This window comes from Branchiostoma floridae, chromosome 12, assembly GCF_000003815.2.
Source record: "Branchiostoma floridae strain S238N-H82 chromosome 12, Bfl_VNyyK, whole genome shotgun sequence".
NCBI classification, from domain to species: domain Eukaryota; kingdom Metazoa; phylum Chordata; class Leptocardii; order Amphioxiformes; family Branchiostomatidae; genus Branchiostoma; species Branchiostoma floridae.
The window spans coordinates 8278192-8295897 of record NC_049990.1 but is presented as its reverse complement, the minus strand read 5'-3'; the positions used below and the strand labels follow the sequence as shown (position 1 = coordinate 8295897).

Genomic DNA, 17706 nt, shown 5'->3' with positions numbered 1-17706 from the left:
TTATTCCAAGAGACACCCCAATAATAATATGCACATGGTGAAAATGGCGGGTATCGTTGATTTCAGGAACTACGCTGATATCGTCGTTCTTGCCGTTTTAGCCACGATCGTGATCGCTTATATGAGTTATGTGTACTCTCTGTGGTAGAAGAAGTATTCAGGCTGTAGTGCAGGAGCGGTATACTTTGTGTATTGCGTTGGATTTATAATTTGAGGTCGCAAAATATTGGTTGCCCCTCCCTCCAGATAACTGAGTAGCTGTCAAAACTTAATCAAAACTGCAAACAAGAGTTGAAATCATGGCGACTCAGGATGAGGAGACGTAAGTATTATTGTCTTGTGATTTATTGTCTTTTTTTGCGTGAAAATGGATGTGTTGTTTTTGGCTTGTGTGTTAGTTTGTCACGGTGTGTGCCCATAGGTTGTGAGGTGGAAGATGGTGTAACTGGAGACTAGCAGGATGGGAAGGTTGGCTAGGCTCTGGTCCAAAGTTGGTCCTGCAGACTGATAGGGGAAATGTATTGACAGGATATGCGTGAAATTCATAGTATTGAATGAAACAAAACATTCAGAATGAAATGTACAAATTTTAAGGTAGTTAATTTCTTGTTTTATTTTTTGCAAACGCTAATATTATAAAGCGATCTTCATGAAGTGAACGTTTTCTGAAGTCTTCAATTTTTATTGCCTTCATTTTCAGGTGGGATGATGATGAGAACACCATCAAGTTCCTGGTTGGTAAGTTCCTTTTTGTTTGTTTGCTTGTTTTGTATGTTACTTATAAGTACTGTAATTTTCGATCCATTCACACTGGGATAAATTTCTACTTCTGGTCACTCCTTCGACATACCTGTGTCCTCCCAGCCTCTGATGTTCACCTGGGCTATGCTGAGAAGGATGCCAAGAGAGGCCATGACTCCTTGGTTGCATTTGAAGAAGTCTTGCAGATTGCCAAGAAGGAGCAGGTACATATTTCTGGAGAGTACAACTCCACCTGCTATGTGGTGGTTGATTTGCCTATTGTGTTCAAAAGCATAGCAAATACTACAGCATTAACATCTATTAACACATTGTCTCATGTTCAATCAAGGGAGTCATTACAGCTGTGTGTTATTGTTGTTTTGGAAAATAACTTTTGGAAAACAGTGCTGGACAACGTTCTTTTTAACTGGCATTGAGTGACAAGAGAGAAAGCACAAGCTCAGTACCACAAGCTAATACTAGTAATATCCCCTGAATTTGGTCTAGCACAAGTGTTACCCCATAATTTTAATTAGTGTCGTGTAATGTATACTTCAGGCTATATGCAAGTTGATCCCTGTGACCCTGTCTATTTTGCTTGATTGATCAAAAGGCCTATAGGGTATATAGAGGATAATGTAAAGTGCATGTATGTGTGAACAACTGGCATTTTTGCCCCTGCAGGTTGACTTCTTGCTGCTAGGTGGCGATCTGTTCCACGAGAACAAGCCGTCCCGTAAGATCCTGCACGGCTGCATGTGTCTGCTGAGGCAGTACTGCATGGGAGATCGGCCGTGTCAGCTCGAGTTCCTCAGCGACCAGTCTGTCAACTTTGGCCACAGCAGGTACTCTAGATGTTGAAATTTTCCCCGTCATGATTTAATGTTTGTGGTTTTCGTGGTAACCTCTTTGCAGCAAAGTTAAAGTTACCGCATAAATGCCTGTGTTGTCTTCTGCCCGTCTTAGCCCCCTTATTTCAACTGTAAACTAGATGTCACCGTTTTCTCTCCAGAAAAAAAATTAGATTCCTTACAGTATGTGTTGGATTAGATGTGAGAGATCAAAGGTCATTGTCAAACTATTTCTGATGTTCTCCCACAGGTTTCCGTTTGTCAACTATGAAGACCCAAACCTGAACATCTCCCTCCCAGTCTTCTCCATCCATGGTAACCATGACGACCCTGCTGGGGTAGGTAATAGTTTAATCTAATCATCATTATACAATGGATGGTGCTGTTGCAATGTCAGATAGACAGTCTGTGAGGATGTGTATGAAATGATATATTGATGAGTGTGTGTGTGTGTGATGACAGTAATTCTAGTCCAACATTCTGAAAAGAAAATCTTTGGGGAGGGGGGTGAATGCAAACCCAGAATCAAATGCGAGAGTGTGAAAATTTTTTTCCCCAAAGTCAAGTGAAGATCAATCATTCATAAAGTTAACTTGTTGTGGCCTAAGGACAAATTGCAAATTGTGAAATGTCGAAAATGGCATTTTTTTGGTCGAAAAATAAATCGGCTTTATTTTCACTAAAAACTACTTGGTTGTTTGGGAAAATTCCTCTTTTAACCATAGCCAAAAAATGGCAACTTATTATTTTCGGTCCCATTGGTAATGCATTACAGGGCATGTAACAAACGTTACCGGTAACGTTTGTTACAACAGTAGACTTTACCCTGTTTTCTTCGAAAGGACTTACCTTATTGACTACATCATTTAGGTATAAGTGAATGTCTCTCTGGACATTTGAAAAGTGGGCAGCTTTTTTACACCAGGTCAAATAGAAAGCTTAGACAGCATCGAAGAATGGTAACGTTTGTTACAGTCATTTCTGTACAGTATTTTGTTAAGCAAGGTGGGATACAAATGGCAGTCAACAACCCTTTCTTGTTTTCTTTAGAAAGCCAGAAAAACTGTACAGCGTCACAAAAACGGCTATTTGTAGTCTTATACGTGCATAATGTAACCGTGGCAACAATCGTACTAGTGGTGGTAACGTTTGTTACCGAATCTGGCGACAGGCATAAACCACCTCACACAGCCTCCAAGATCAGTGACAGGAGCGATCTGACGTGATCGGGCATAGGGCCTGGGTAGCTGGTTTCACCTGGCGAACAATCATTCTGGGAACTGAATTGTTACATTTTTGGCTACTATTTGAATTCTTCGTTTCTTCTCAGGCGACAGCCATTTTTTAGGGTGTGAAATCCCACCCGTGGCTGTAATAATCTTCTAACCCATCAATCTATACGAATGTTGTGGTGCATCTTTTGTAAAACATTGCAGGGGTTGTGGAAAAATGAAGGAACCAGTGATGTTGTCCATGATTTGCTCCATATCAACAGGGGTGCCTAAGCATTTGCACGAACCCTATGAAATTCGTACGAATATTATGTGATACACACGAATCACTATGCGAAAACGCACGAATATTATGAAATTCGCACGAATCACTATGCGAAATCGTACGAATTTTATGAAATTCGCACGAATCACTATGTGACACACACGAGCCTTATGTGATTTGCACGATCCTTATGCAAAAACGGCGGCCGGGATGAGGCATGATTTTGAGCATTTCTACCCGAGATATTTATATTTGAAGGCATGGAATGGACATTTACCGTCGCAAAGATGTATTTGATAGCCTGTGAGCTACTGTTTAGCTTCATTTCGGCGTGTTACATCGTATTTTCAGTCGCCGAAGCGGCGAAGCCGCCATCTTGAAAATCCCGCTCCGTTTGTCACGTGACCCCGCCAGTGGTTGCGCAATTTCGCATAAGGATCGTGCAAATCACATAAGGCTCGTGTGTGTCACATAGTGATTCGTGCGAATTTCATAAAATTCGTACGATTTCGCATAGTGATTCGTGCGAATTTCATAATATTCGTGCGTTTTCGCATAGTGATTCGTGTGTATCACATAATATTCGTACGAATTTCATAGGGATCGTGCAAATGCTTAGGCACCCCTGTCAAGGCGTAAAGTCAGGCGACAGCATTTCGACATTTAAATGAGAACGAGCCAAATACTAACTGAAACTGTTTTTCCTCTTCAGTCAGGGAACCTGTGTGCGTTGGACATCCTCAGTGCCGCAGGACTAGTCAACCACTTCGGGCAGCACCCGAGCCTGGAGCAGGTGGAGATGACTCCCATGCTCCTCCAGAAGGGCAGGACGAAGCTGGCGCTGTACGGGCTGGGGTCCATCCGCGACGAGCGGCTCCACAGGATGTTCGTCAGGAAGTCCGTCACGATGCTGCGGCCGCGGGAGAACCAGGACGAGTGGGTCAACGTCCTGACCTTTCACCAGAACAGGTCAGGGGTCATTTTGTTTCCATGTGTCCAGTTTGCAGTTTCTTTCATCAACTTCTGCATCTTACTTACACACATTTTCTTAATTTCCTTGTCTATTGTCTTGTGAAGGGACTGGTACATGTGCGTTGTCAAAAAGCAGTGACCAATATGGTAACTTGGCTATAAGTATATGATACATGTGCACAAAATAGCAATTATGTCTTCTGTCTTCTTTCTATGTCATATTGATATCCTTATCTCTTTGTAAATTGTTAAAACATTGTTTCCTGTGCTACCAGGAAGCCCTCATCATCAAGGTTTGTGACTGAATTGTGTTCTTCATGAATGTCCATACTCATATACTCATAGCATTCATACCCCTTTCAAACAGCTTTTGAGTCTATTGGCCAATGAGTCTGCGAGCTCTAAATGATAATTTTCATAAGTTTTCTTTTTTGCCGAATAAAGCTGCATATTCCTACCATGCATGAAATGTGCAGGGAACACAACTGTGTGTGCTAGATTTCTTAATATTGCCTATGGAATTACAAGGGTATGTCCAATACAAGTTCCAAGTAGGAATGTGAAACCGGTGATTAAGCAACTACTGTTATGATTTTAGAAGATAGTAGTGTTTTACGCCATAATTTTGCATGAAGCAGTTACTCAAGCAACTTGATATGATTTTGGAAATCATCTGTTGCTTGAGTATTACTGCTTTTTGGCGTATCTTATTACCTGGATGTCTAACCTTTATCGACACAGCAGTGCTTTATTTTGACAAAACTTCCCTTACACCTCCAGGGTAAAGCATGGAGAGAAGAACTACATTCCTGAACAGTTCCTGGACAGTTTCCTGGACCTGGTGGTGTGGGGACACGAGCACGACGCTCGCGGTCTGGAGAGGAACGACGTGCAGGACTTTATCGTGCTTCAGCCGGGAAGCACCGTGGCCACATCCCTCGCTGAGGGGGAGACATTACCCAAGTATGTCAGATATAGCTTGAAAGGAAAATGTAATACTGTACTCTCATGTCCCTAATAAACGTACCGGGACGTTTATTTTTTTCAGCCTCACAATCCACCCGGTACGTTCTTATTTTGGACGGTACGTTTATTTTTTTTCTGAAAATTGGGGCTTTGCTTAGCCAGGACCCTCAAAGAATTGAAGTTTTGGGGTTTCTGCCCATATTTCCGCTGTATTTTTGCTCAAAATTCCCTATTTTTCGGGTGAAACGGCGCGGATTTCCATTGAGCGTGTATGCGTACGCGGTACTCTTTCGGTGATTTCGGTCGATCTCGCTATGACGCTACGAAGTAAATGTTGTTCTTGGGGGAAAATAAAACACCACACTGACATTTTGAAATACAATTTTTACATAAATAACTTTTAGTTTTAATTTAGTAGTAGTTTATAGTCTCTGTTTACATCGTAAACCAGCACCTTGCACGAGGAATTTCCGGTCTTGTGGTTCCATGCGCTTTCGGCAGCGAGCCGGAAGAGTCGTTCACATAATAAATGCTGGACGTAAAAATAACAACTATAACTTCGTCTCCCTTGTGATATGAGTTTTGACGCCGCAAATTCTCCCAAACGACAGGAATTCGTCGGTAAAAACAGCAAGTTCATAATCATTTCTAAGCATCAAGCCGCCACAAATTCCTTTGTAGATGCATGTGCCATTATGCTGAGATGGTCACGTCAAAATAAAACTTTCTTTATGGAGGCTTATTTCTTTGACAAAAATCAACCTTAGTCTAGTTTTTACATAACTAACTTTCATTTAATAGATTTTAATCGTTTTTATACCGTAATCACTGTATTTTATGCTACACATCAGAAATCTTGTTGCGATATTTTACCTTGGTAAAAGTGGAGTCGTCCACTGACCCCTAGTGACCTTGTTTATCAGCTGCAGCGACGCCATGTTCGAGAAAAACGCAAAGACGGGTAGATTTCCATTTTTGGCCCGCGGAATACGAAAATTGGGACAGCTTACATGCATTTCAAGAACCTAAAACCTCAGATACATGAACGGACGGTCTATTTGTAAAATCTGCCCATATAGCCTTCCAGTCTGCACAGAAATGACGATGTAGAGAAGGGTAGAAGTGCAAAGAGTCTGAGATGAGAAAAAAACGCCACGTGAATTCAACAACACTTCGCATAAAATCACATAATTTTGTATAATGTTTCCTTTATTCAATGTCTCCTTCATAAAGAGTCCAAGTTGAACCGACATTTTGCTGATGTAGTACAGAAAAAAAAGTGATTCCCTCGTGGATAATTTACTATTTAGCGCAGCGTAACGCGGCCGGCCACGCGGCAGTGTTGGCGGCCGGACTGAAAATCGTCTGGCCGCGACCGCATTCGACAGGTGACCGCTATAGACTATTTCTTCATGCTTACTGCTAGTAGGTCAACGGGAAAAATCCAAGGGACCGACGAAAACTGACCGCATGGCCAGTTACGTGGCCCCTATACTCAGGTGACCCTAAGGCAGGTTTCACTGCGAATTTCAACTTACCCTTTATTAAAAAATTGAGAAAACATCATGATTCGAACAAGATATCTATAGTTCTTCAGCTCATCATTTATAGAACTAACTGATGTGGTTCTTAGGCATAAATGAATAAAAAGACCTACCTGCTTACCATCTCCTTTTCTTTGGACAGAAGTAGCATGGTCACAGTTAAATACATGTCAATTTGGTTATTTTCCGGGGGGTATGTTTATTCCGGGGGGTACGTTTATTAGATATTGACAATTTGTCCAGGGGGTATGTTTATTCCGGAGGGTATGTTTATTAGGGACATGAGAGTATGTTTTTAAAGTCTTAGAACTGGTTGTAAGATGAAACACATTGCTGGCACCCTTCCATGGAATAGATATATCACAACATTAAGAATGACCTTAAGTGAAAGGAAATTAGTAGTTATCTCGAGTATTATAAAACACATTGTTTTTTTAAAAGTGCTGTTTGCTTAGAATAAACACAACTTTTACCTGATGTTCTTGGTGCGAGAGCTAGAAGAATTTTCTCCTTAAAATGAATTTGTACATACTGTACATATTGTTTTTTCTCCTGTCATGACCATTTTGTTTTGTTTTGTTGGTTTATCTTTATCTAAACAGAGTTTCATGTCGCCTGGCTGGTGTTTTTCAAAGATCCCTTGTGGGAAAACACTACGGTAGCTCTTTAGTTTTTCTCTTTTTACAATGCAGAAAAGCCTTCCTAGTCCGAGTGAAGCCGTCCAGGAAGATGAAGTTCGAGGCAATCCCCCTGCAGACCGTGCGCCAGTTCTACCTAAAGGATATCGTTCTCTCAGACACGACCCTCGACCCCAACGACCCCGAAGCCGCAGAAAAAATAGCAGCATTCTGCCAGGAAAAGGTTTGGTGTTGAAAGTCAAACTCAACAGTTATGCAAATTGCTTGTCTGAATTGGCAAGAAATTCATAATGATGAATGACTGATTAGGGGTGTTAGTTGGTTGTGACGGGTCCTTCGGTGTAATATAACCAGTTGTGCTGTGCCGCGTGCCTGCGAAGCTGGTGTGTTACGCCGAAGGGCGGTTATACCGGCTATACACGGTGGTCACGTTGCTAGGGTATTATCCGCGTTGCCAGGCCAAAGTGCTCCGCCCACAAGCGGGCCCGCGCGAGCCGTGGCGGTGTGAAAAAAGCAACACAAATTTCATCCAACATAACGCACGATATGATTATCACATCAGGAAAAAAATATATGCACACGAAAATTACATTAGTTTGCCTTAGAAATATCTCAATTATTTGGGATGACCATGTGCAAAACGCTTCAAATCGCCCGCTGTGCCATGTGCGTATTGGAGGTCGTTTTGGGTCACTGAACTTTGAACTTTGAATTTAATGCTCTATTTTACGCACCAGGCAAAGCTTTGACCTATGCTTTAGACTTTAGGACCTCTAAGAATAGATCACCTTATGCAGTTTTAAGTGTCTACGACATTTTAGCTAATTTTGTCACATTTTCACTACGTTTTGTCCCATAGTTCCACAGCGATGGAAGAGAATCGATTGATTTTTCTCCAAGATGGCGGCGATAGTTTTTTCTTCACGATGGAGTTTTTTTGGTCAGCTTAAGTGTTAACTACCGGGAGATATGGCTCAAAATACGAATTGTACGTTTTGTTCAGATTTTCACGTGGAAGAATGGCTATGCTCTTGACTTATAATTAGGTTGTCGGCGAACATCAGAGCGGTTTGTTCTTGCCTCCGTACGTTCTTACTACAACAACTTACCTGGGGCGGCAGTGATATGGAAATGAGCTGGCGTGGCCCCATTGTTGTCGTCCCAGGCGCGAAATTTGAGAGAGAATTGGCTGTAGCAAATTATTTGTACAGTTTGTTGTGTCTGCAAGAAGCTACCATTAATTCTACAAGATCTTTAGTGCACTTTCGCAGCTGCACTTTCTCCCATAGTTAAGATTATTTTAGAAATTTTGAACGAGGTTCCAAATAGTAAAATGGCGTCTTTTCGACTTTTGTAAACAAAAGAGAAAACCGGTTTCATCCGGTTCCGCTGTCAGGTAACAACACTACATATCTGACCCCCTACTTCACAAAAGTTTGATCTACTACTGTGCTTCTTTGATAGTTAAGTCTAAATCTTTTTCTTTGTAGTAATGAACCGTTTTTCATTTTTCTACCAAGGGCGCCAAAAGTTTAATTTTTTCGCCTAGTGTATGCAAGCCGACAGCACATCAAACGCTTGGGTGTGTAATGTTACAAAGCTTAGTGAATTGCGAACTGCAGATTCTGTTACAAAATTCACGGGAATATAAAATTGTTTCTACAAATAGCGGAGAACGAAGTTTTTTCTTAATTTTTTTAGTTATTTTGTAGGACAGGACTAGACACGCCGGTTCGTGAATCTTGATTTGAAGACGCGCTTTGTCGTGAGGTCAGTGTGCATTGCGTTCTCCGTGTGCGGTAAGCTTCCGTGCAAATGTTCAAAATATGAATTTCACTTCACCAAGAAACTAAACTGGTGTCCTGTCGTTCAATTGTGTGTGTGTATGTCTGTGTGTGCGTGTGGAGTGAGAGGGAGAGGGAGAGAATATTAGACTTCCGTAGGAAAGGCCGGGTTGTGTTTATATTACGGGCGGGCGGGCTCTACGCCGCCCCCGCTGAATCTTGCAGCTGCGCCCGGTCACGGTAAGTTGGGTGAATTTTCATGGTGTTGCGGTTGCTATGCTTTCGTCCGTGTTACCATGCGTTTTATTACTACTTCAAATCCATTCTATAGTATAAGGTATAATTTAAACAAAGAAAATTGCGGGGCAAAGGACGCCAGTTTGAAGTTTACCATGTGATGTAATGCCCAGCGTATTACGGATATCGATACATTCGCCACGTCAAGCGCTGGTATGGACCTAGTTCATTTACAGAATGACGAGAATATAAGGAGTTTGTTATTTGAGAGAACACGTTTATCAAAAAACGTAGGTTGCAATTATTGTCTTATATTTAAATTGAGTCGTTGTTTATATAGGACAGGAACAGACACACCGGGACTTTGGTCAAAGACGCAATATATCAAGGGGTTCGTTACGTTTGGGTCTAAGTATACTAGTATGGTGAGCTTTCATGTTCTAGATATAGATACTCATCTTCGCCGAAAAACTACTGAATTTCTATCACTCAACTTTTTGTATGTGTGTGTGTGTAAAAAGGCACGGATAATTTTCCGGGTTGTGTCTGTAAACGACGCCCACTGCTCCGTCCCAAGCGGTGACCCGGGAGTGACGGTAACTCCTTCGATCTTTGCTCACCTAAGGTTTAGTTCTAGCATGTTGGGTGGAGGTAATATATAGACAAATATATAGTTCAGAAAGAATTAAAACGGTGGTTTCAATGCCGAGCTCCAGCGTGAGAATGACCGACAGAAAAGCTCAGGTATTGTTAACTTGGTAAGCGGAGAACAATGGGGGCGGAGAAAAGACGCGCATATCAAAAGAGCAAGTTCGCGTAAAAAATTAGCTCCACTTGGAGCGACCAAAACAAATGTAATCCCCGCCTACAACGGCGTAAACCAATCAGCTATTGTTGCCAGTAGTGAAATGGATGATTGACATTGATTTCCTCATCCATATGCATGATTTGCGAGTGAGGATTTTTGAGGGCCTTTTTGACCACCGTGATATAGATACAGATACAGACTGACTAATGTTGGGTGCTGCTCCTTCCTACCATCTGAACCACTGAAAAATGAGTAAAAGAAGAAATTCACAAAAACTAAAGATATTTTATGAAGGTATGACTATGAGTATGAGATCTTTGATTTCTGTCTTTGAACTTTATGGTACAAGCCTTAATTATACAATGTACTGTGCAATTAAAGGGCTACAGCTAGTGGTTGATGATTTCAGGTAGAAGAGTTGCTGTGTAGGGCAGAAGAAGAACACACGGGGAACAAAAGACAACCTAAGGAGCCGCTCATCAGACTTAAGGTGGGGCATGATAAAAGAAATATTATGGTGGACAAATTTTTTTCCAGTTCAACCTGTTTCTATTCTTCATTTTATGAAAGTAGTTCAGTCTGAGTTAAGCATCTTTACTACAGTAAGATACCCTGATAACATGGGCATTTTTAAAATCCAAAGATACTCAAATGTTCTTTTTAGGTGTGTCTATCCACTATGAGTATGATGGCCTTTACATGTATATGGCCATAGGTGATTGCTGACTTACAAAAGTGTTTCTCTCTTGTTTCTGTCACTAGATTGAGTACAGTGGAGGTTTCCCGATGTTTAACACAAACAGATTTGGTCAGGTCTTCACGGACAGGGTCGCCAACCCCCGTGAGATCATCCACTTCTACAGGAAGAAGGTTTATGAGAAGAAAGGTGAGTGTTACTGTACTGTACTCTGTGTAGATTTGTGGCTAGGACTTTAAAAAACTGTACTGCAAAAAGGACAATGCCAGGAAGTCAGAAGAGGGGAACACAACGTAAAAGAATTGACCAAACTGAGCCTAGCTGAAGCTATGATCATGAGAGTGGCTGAGGATAGTGTTAGGTAGTGGATGGTGGATCGACCCACTAAGAGGTCAAGGGATTGGTGAGGTGAGGTGAGGTGTAGTGGAGACAGTGTCTGCCAGTCTTGATTACCTCCATGAGCGTAGACATATTGTAATCAGTTTGTGTGTTAGTTTGTAGTGGTGCGTGTCTGCAGTTCCGCAATTTTCGTTTAAGTGCTAGGCACATGAAGGGCACCAACTCAGCACCGGTGCACTCACAATCAAATATCAGGTGCACAGTTCCTATTTTGGGTGCAAGAACAGTACATATGAATCCGGTACAGTGGTAGTTAAAACCCTGCTTTAGATACTGTTTAGAAACCCCATGATTTCAATTCTTGTTTTGGATCTCACAGGTGGTGGTGGGAAGGAAAAGTGGGATGATGAGGACCTGACCACAATGATCCCACGGGAGGCTCTGGACATGTCTCGGGTGGAAGACCTGGTCAAACGCTTCTTCCAAGAGGCTGAGCAGGTCAGTGATTCATCTCTGTGAAAACAGAGGTATTGTCATCAGTTTGTTTGTTTGTTTGCCTTGATGTATCCATGGAGGTGTGAATATTGCACAGTAACAGAAGAAGAGGCAGAAGTGATGCAAGAGGATATTTGAAGAATTGGACTGAAGCAGTTGTGTTTAGGCTTGACGAAGTGTGGAAGGACTGCATGCTGCTAGAACAGAAGGGGATGAACAAGGTTTTAAGGGGTTGATATAAGGTTTCTTTTACATGTATCTGTACTGAATGGGCACAGGCTGTGAAAGGAGTTTTCAATATTCTACTGTGTTTCGTTGCAGAATGAGCCACTGTTACCGTAAAAAGAGGAGGAATGGAGAAAAGGAGAAAAGTTTTTCTTAGTTCTTGTTCTTCCATGGTTCTGCACAGAATGGCCGCATGTCACTGCTAACAAAAGAAGGATGGGGAAGACTTATTGTTTTTTACTTCTGTGTTCCCATATAGAACGGGCGCATGTCCCTGCTAACAGAGAAGGGGATGGGTGAGGCTGTGAAGGAGTTTGTGGATAAGGAGGAGAAGGACTCCATCCAGGAGCTGGTGAAGTGGCAGGTGGAGAAGATGCAAAAACACCTGAAGGACAGGAAGGCAGGGGAGGACAAGATAGAGGAGGAGGTAGGGCTTTGTCTTTGCTATGTCTATACATGTATTGTATTGTGTATAAGTTGTACCAAGTTGTGTTGTGCCAAGCTCACCTGCCACACTAGCTGCACCTTTTTTTCTAGGACGCAATGTGCCGTGAGGCACTTTGTCTTGTACAGTGTAGAAGTAGAAGTGTAAATTCTGTGTATACGTATACCCAGGGCCTCCCTGGAATGCAGTGCTTAGCCACTGAGAGAGTTACCCTGGTTAAAGAATATAGAAAGAAAAGAGAAGAGTAGAGTTTGTTTCTTGCTTTTATCTGTTGGATAAAGTTAACATGGTCGGGGAGTGTAAATGAAAATGAAATTGAGCAGTAAAGCAATTTGATGAATCCATATGTTATACTTCAGCATTGTGTTGTTACCATGGTTAAGATGTTTCACCCAGTATACAGAGGTTTTGAGTTTGATTCCCCTGATATGCCACCAATGTTATGCCCTTTCAATGGGAAAGACACTTAACACGACTTTCCTCACTTCACCCAGATATATGAAATGAAAACAGAAGGAACTCCTCTTGCAAAAGTAATCTGACGCTGTGCCTTAGATTCTTACTTTTTCCAGTGAGGCTGAGTGTAGAGGCGACTCAATATGTATGTGTTGTGAAACTTCCAAGCTTTTGCTCTTAAATATGATCTTTTGGTCTCTCCGATGTAAGTTCCCTAAGAGTTCCTTGTTGTTGTGTAGATCCACCAGTTCCGCCAGGCGTACCAGCAGCATGCAGAGGAGGAGGATGCAGACATCCAGCTCGCCTTCGAACGGTCGCGTTCCAAACGCCCAGCTGATGACGACCGCTCGGACATCATGGACGATGATGATGATGACGACCTTAGTGATGAGGATCGGCCAGCGCCGACGCGTGGGCGTGGCAGGGGGCGTGGCAGAGGGCGTGGCAGGGGAGCTACCACTGCATCCAGAGGGAGGGGCAGCAGGGGTGGCCGAGGAGGCAGGGGGAAGAAAAGTGTGGTCACCAGTGGGTCTATTGTGGATGGTAGGAAGCTTTTCATACTGCTGACTTTTGTGCTTTATGTGTTGAATTCTTCTTTCCACACTTTATGAGTAATTCTGAGCTTATGATTTTTTTATTCAACTTCTTGCATTTTTCAGCAATGCAAAATAGTTCAAGATTTTCCCAGAGGTCTTCAGCCAAGCCAGCTGCTAGGCCTTCATATATGGAGGTATGTTTTGTTACCTCCATGAAATGGAGGTATTATTTTTGGTGTGTCTATTTGTTTGTGTTGGTGTATGTAGTTCCTTGAATATCATAGAAGGGCTGGATGTGAATGGGAATATGGTGCAACTGTAGACTGGTTCCCATGTGCTAGGTCTAGGACAGGACCCGGACACAAAGTTAGGTCCAAGGTCCAAGAATAGGTTAAGAAAAGTTTCCTGGTTATCTCATTTCCTGTCTTTGATTTGTTCCAGATGTCAGACAGTGATGAAGAAGACAGCGGTAGAGGTTTTAATGCTCCCTCATCTTCAAGAAGCAAACAGTAAGTTGTTCCTGAAGTATAGCCAGTAAGTACTGATTCTCTGAGACATTAGCTAGTTGTTAAAACTAGCACTACTACGTGTAATAGGCAAGGTTGTGTGTTGTTAGACATACATGTATTTGGTCTGGCAGAATTGCCTGAATCTGTAACTCTGCCACCAGAGATGGAAAAACTACAACCCGCCCCAACCCGAGCGAGACGTTCTCATGACAGGCAGTTGGTTCGACCTGTCTGTAAGACATTGTACCGTAAGGCCTCTTTCTTGCCGCGCACTATAAGTGATTGGAACCTGCTACCACAAGTGGCTGGCGAAGCCTCTACCATTGACACGTTTGTGTCAATGGTCTCCGAGCGTATGTGACAACCTAAAACCTTGGCCGGTGGCCTCGACCCTTGACCACCCATAAGCGACAGAATAATCAACGAGATGATTGCGGTCGCTTCAACCGGAAGAGGGAAGAGAGAAGAGAGATCCCATTCCAAATATGTAAATTGGAGACATTCCCTTGAATGACAGTCAACTTCAACTTCGATTCATGTGATCAATGGATTGAAATGAAATTAAGGATTTGTAAAATAAAAAAAATTTAATGAAGACCACTCTAACACATTCATAGCATCCTGGTTGAAGTCTGGATCTGGATCTCTCTTACACCAGTAGAATTGGTGTTCAGTCTGTACTGTGACATATATTCATGTAATATACAAAGTATCTTTTTTTCTACACAGAAATACCAAGCCCAGAGGTGGAGTCTCACAGAAAAAGGGAAGAGGTATTGCCTATGATTCTGAGGTACATTAACTTTATATGTTAGTCACTTTGCTTGTTTTTAACTGGGTTTCCTGCTATGATAGAGTTAGTAGTAATTCTGTGGGTACAATCATTATGGTAACGGCTATGAGTCTAAGAATTCTGTCTCCATCAATTTTAATACACTGCAAAATAAAATCATTGCAAAAGAAATTTACAGCATTTCCAGGATTTTTGTACGTAGTTGTTTATATTTAAGGATATTTAGCCTGGGTACCATCCTCCATTGTAACACTGGCTTAATCATTTCGTGGTTAGCAAGTGCAAAGATTGAGCCAGCAGTTATAGCAGAGGATGGCACCAAGGCTAGAAATATCAACATATTTTGATATTGCAGTTAAAAATGTAACTTTTCTTTATGTGTGCCCTTGACAGGACTCTGACGAAGATCCTTTCACCATGCCAAGTGCAAAGAAGTCACGCCGCTAACTGCTGCTGAACAACATATACCAAGCCTGATAACCATTTTGATACAATGTTAGGTTAAAAGAAATGTATGCACAAATTTTATATATGATTTGTTGACTTAGATGCTGGCCCGACATGGAACAGTAGTTGGTAGGAGATAGTACGGTAGAAAGAAAGCACTTTACATGGATTATATAAAGCTAATGTATTTTGCTTGTTATTATCACGGAAAAGATGTACAAGTACAATGCATGTACTTGTACAAGACAATGGCAGTGATTTTATACAAGAGCACTTCCTGTAGTACCAGTCATTTGTATGTAAACATGAATATTGTTGTTTCGTGTTACAAAATGGACATGATTCTGTTTGTACAAACAGTTATGCTACAAAATGTGCTAAACCATGTACTGATACTAATTGTAGTTTATCTGTTACAGGTTTAATTATATTAATTTCTGATCAAACTGTGTGATGTCAATTTTTTTATGACAAGTTGGGTAGATAGTATTGAAGACTGGAGTGTGCTTGTGTGTGGGTGCAAGTTTTCATTTGTGGGATACTAAATTACAAGATACACTGGGTATTCATAATTTATCTTTATTGAACAAAATAAGTCATGAATTGCACAATCAAGTACATTGTACTAGTACGAACAAATATATGTACATCCATTGATTCCTTACATAACAACAGAAACTCCTCTCAGAAAACGAAAAGAATTTTCCTTTTTGCAAAGTTTAGAATGTCTTGTGTTCTGCTGTCTTTGGCATGTTAGAACCAGCCAAAACAATTGATTTCCAGAATCGTTGATTATGTCATATAAACATCAATTGTAACATTTTGTTATCAAATCATACTCTCCCATAAATTGATGTCTTGACATTCATAAACGAAAAGTTACATTTACTGTCTCTGTGCTAATTTCACCTGTAACAAGAACAAATATTTAATGCATAAGTGTACCATTAGAAGTGCCAAGGTTAAATACTGCTAAGTTTAATACAGTGTCACCTTTGTGATCACAATTCAAAGTTAGAATCTGTTGCTCATTTGCTACATTTACAAAATATGCTCTCTGCGTATGAAAAAAAAATTATGCAGGTGTAGTTATGATAACAGTCCATTTATTTGATTGTATATACTGCTTTATTAGCTTTGGAATACTTAAAGTGACAGTCGATCAAATACTTTTACTTTTAGTTCTAAGGAGCGTATGCAGGAGGGGGTGCTTGCTGCCGTTCCATCATTGCGGCATATTCCACTCCCCGCCAAAAATCAAGTTCATCGTTATCCATCAGCATCAGTCCATCCGATTGGTCGTCGTCTTCCGGCGGGTATCGGCGCAGAAGTCCGCACGCCACCGCCAACACGGCGGCGCTCCCGGCACCAGCCACGAGGTAGTATCCGACGTCGAACGCGACGTACACCTTACTCCCCGTGTAGATGCGGTGGCTGTGCTGAAGCGCGTACATCATGGTGGAGGCCCAGTAACACAGCCCGTTCACCGTGACACACAGCAGCACGGTCAGGATGTTCGCCACCCCGTTACGTCTCAGAATCCGCCACGATCTCCTCATGGATCCCAGGATGTCTATGATGAAAGCAGCGAGGCTTGTTACTATGGCGACCATGCTGAGCGTGACGACGACCCGGAGTATCAGAACGGCGTGTTCTGTCACACAGTAAGAGTCCAGGAGGGGTTTGACGGTACTGTCTCTGAGGAACAGGTTGATGCCGATGTACTCGTTGGTGTGTTGGCACTTTCCGCCATGAACGTGGAACCACCGCGGTTCCGCCAGGGCGGTACTGAGAGCAGCGATGACCACCACGCTGAAGGCGGCCCCGGCTACGTTCCGCTCGCGACGTTTTGGACGCCGCCAGCGCCGCCGGACTGCAGCCACCGCAGGTGAGACGGCAGGCGCATCGGATGGCGTGGAAGGGGAGGCTGCTTCAGGAGATGACATGGCTTGTGGTACTTATGGCATCATCTATGATATAGAAATATAAAGAACATGTCCATATACATTTTGTATGTTAGAAAACATCAACCTGTCGAGGTGGCTAGTGATGATATTAACTTTAGGAAAAGATATCTGGAAAAACTGAATTATAAAATCTTAGATATATTACGGTACGTCGAATGCTCTCTTGGTTCACAATTGGTCCTAAGAAACGATTAACTGGTAAAATTACTACCGTTATGTTCCAAAGAAACTCATTCCTCTTTTGATAGGAAGTTAGAAAGTTGAACGAATGTGGAAGTTACAGGGCGGTCAAACCATGGAGGTTATAATAACTTATATAGAGACAAAGGACTGCATACAATATATATTAATATGGAGCAACCAATAACCATTAAGTCATGATTTCGCTGTGAAAAGCGGACAATTTGTAGGGTGGTATATTAAGTGCAAAGGTGACTCCTCTACATCATAACGTTACACAACTACTGAACAAAAACAAATCTGACATCGCGCAGAAATTTCGACATTTTCACCACATTTTCAGATATTTTCAACCACAGACAAAGGCAACATCTGCAAAAAGAACTAAGCTTAGGCCACCTACAGTCCTATCAATGTGGGTATAACCCTGTGGCGAGAATTTTAGTAAGAAATCAACTTTTTACCTACCAGCGTCAGGCATGGACGTCCGAAATTTTATTTGTCATTTCCTACACAGCATCGAAACCCCATAAATTTCCACAAAATTCTACTGTCCGTTCGCAGAAGGTTAAATTGTGG

The 17706-nt window shown here is 41.9% G+C and overlaps 2 protein-coding genes across 2 annotated transcripts; one reads left to right on the top strand and one right to left on the bottom strand.

Annotated features, from left to right (window-relative positions):
* Window positions 1-4: 4 nt before the first annotated feature.
* LOC118427421 (double-strand break repair protein MRE11-like) lies at window positions 5-15600 on the top strand. The gene is made up of 17 exons (XM_035837221.1): window positions 5-322; window positions 701-738; window positions 865-965; window positions 1426-1586; window positions 1843-1930; window positions 3802-4058; window positions 4842-5024; window positions 7264-7432; window positions 10448-10528; window positions 10801-10924; window positions 11454-11572; window positions 12054-12221; window positions 12935-13238; window positions 13355-13425; window positions 13673-13740; window positions 14470-14533; window positions 14927-15600. The coding sequence occupies exons 1-17, from the start codon at window positions 300-302 to the stop codon at window positions 14978-14980; spliced, it is 2073 nt and encodes a 690-aa protein (XP_035693114.1). The 5' UTR covers window positions 5-299; the 3' UTR covers window positions 14981-15600.
* LOC118427420 (transmembrane protein 127-like) lies at window positions 15546-17697 on the bottom strand. The gene is made up of 2 exons (XM_035837220.1): window positions 17596-17697; window positions 15546-16950 (listed from the first exon to the last, which is right to left on the bottom strand). Exon 2 carries the CDS (start codon window positions 16924-16926, stop codon window positions 16165-16167), a length of 762 nt encoding a protein of 253 aa, XP_035693113.1. The 5' UTR covers window positions 16927-16950; window positions 17596-17697; the 3' UTR covers window positions 15546-16164.
* Window positions 17698-17706: the final 9 nt, after the last annotated feature.

Coding starts and splice junctions, on each gene's coding strand:
- LOC118427421 (XM_035837221.1), top strand. CDS start 300: ATGGCGACTCAGGATGAGGAGAC. Junction 966..1,425: donor AGATTGCCAAGAAGGAGCAG/GTACATATTTCT, acceptor TTGCCCCTGCAG/GTTGACTTCTTGCTGCTAGG. Junction 12,222..12,934: donor AGGACAAGATAGAGGAGGAG/GTAGGGCTTTGT, acceptor GTTGTTGTGTAG/ATCCACCAGTTCCGCCAGGC.
- LOC118427420 (XM_035837220.1), bottom strand. CDS start 16,926: ATGTCATCTCCTGAAGCAGCCTCCCCTTCCACGCCATCCGATGCGCCT.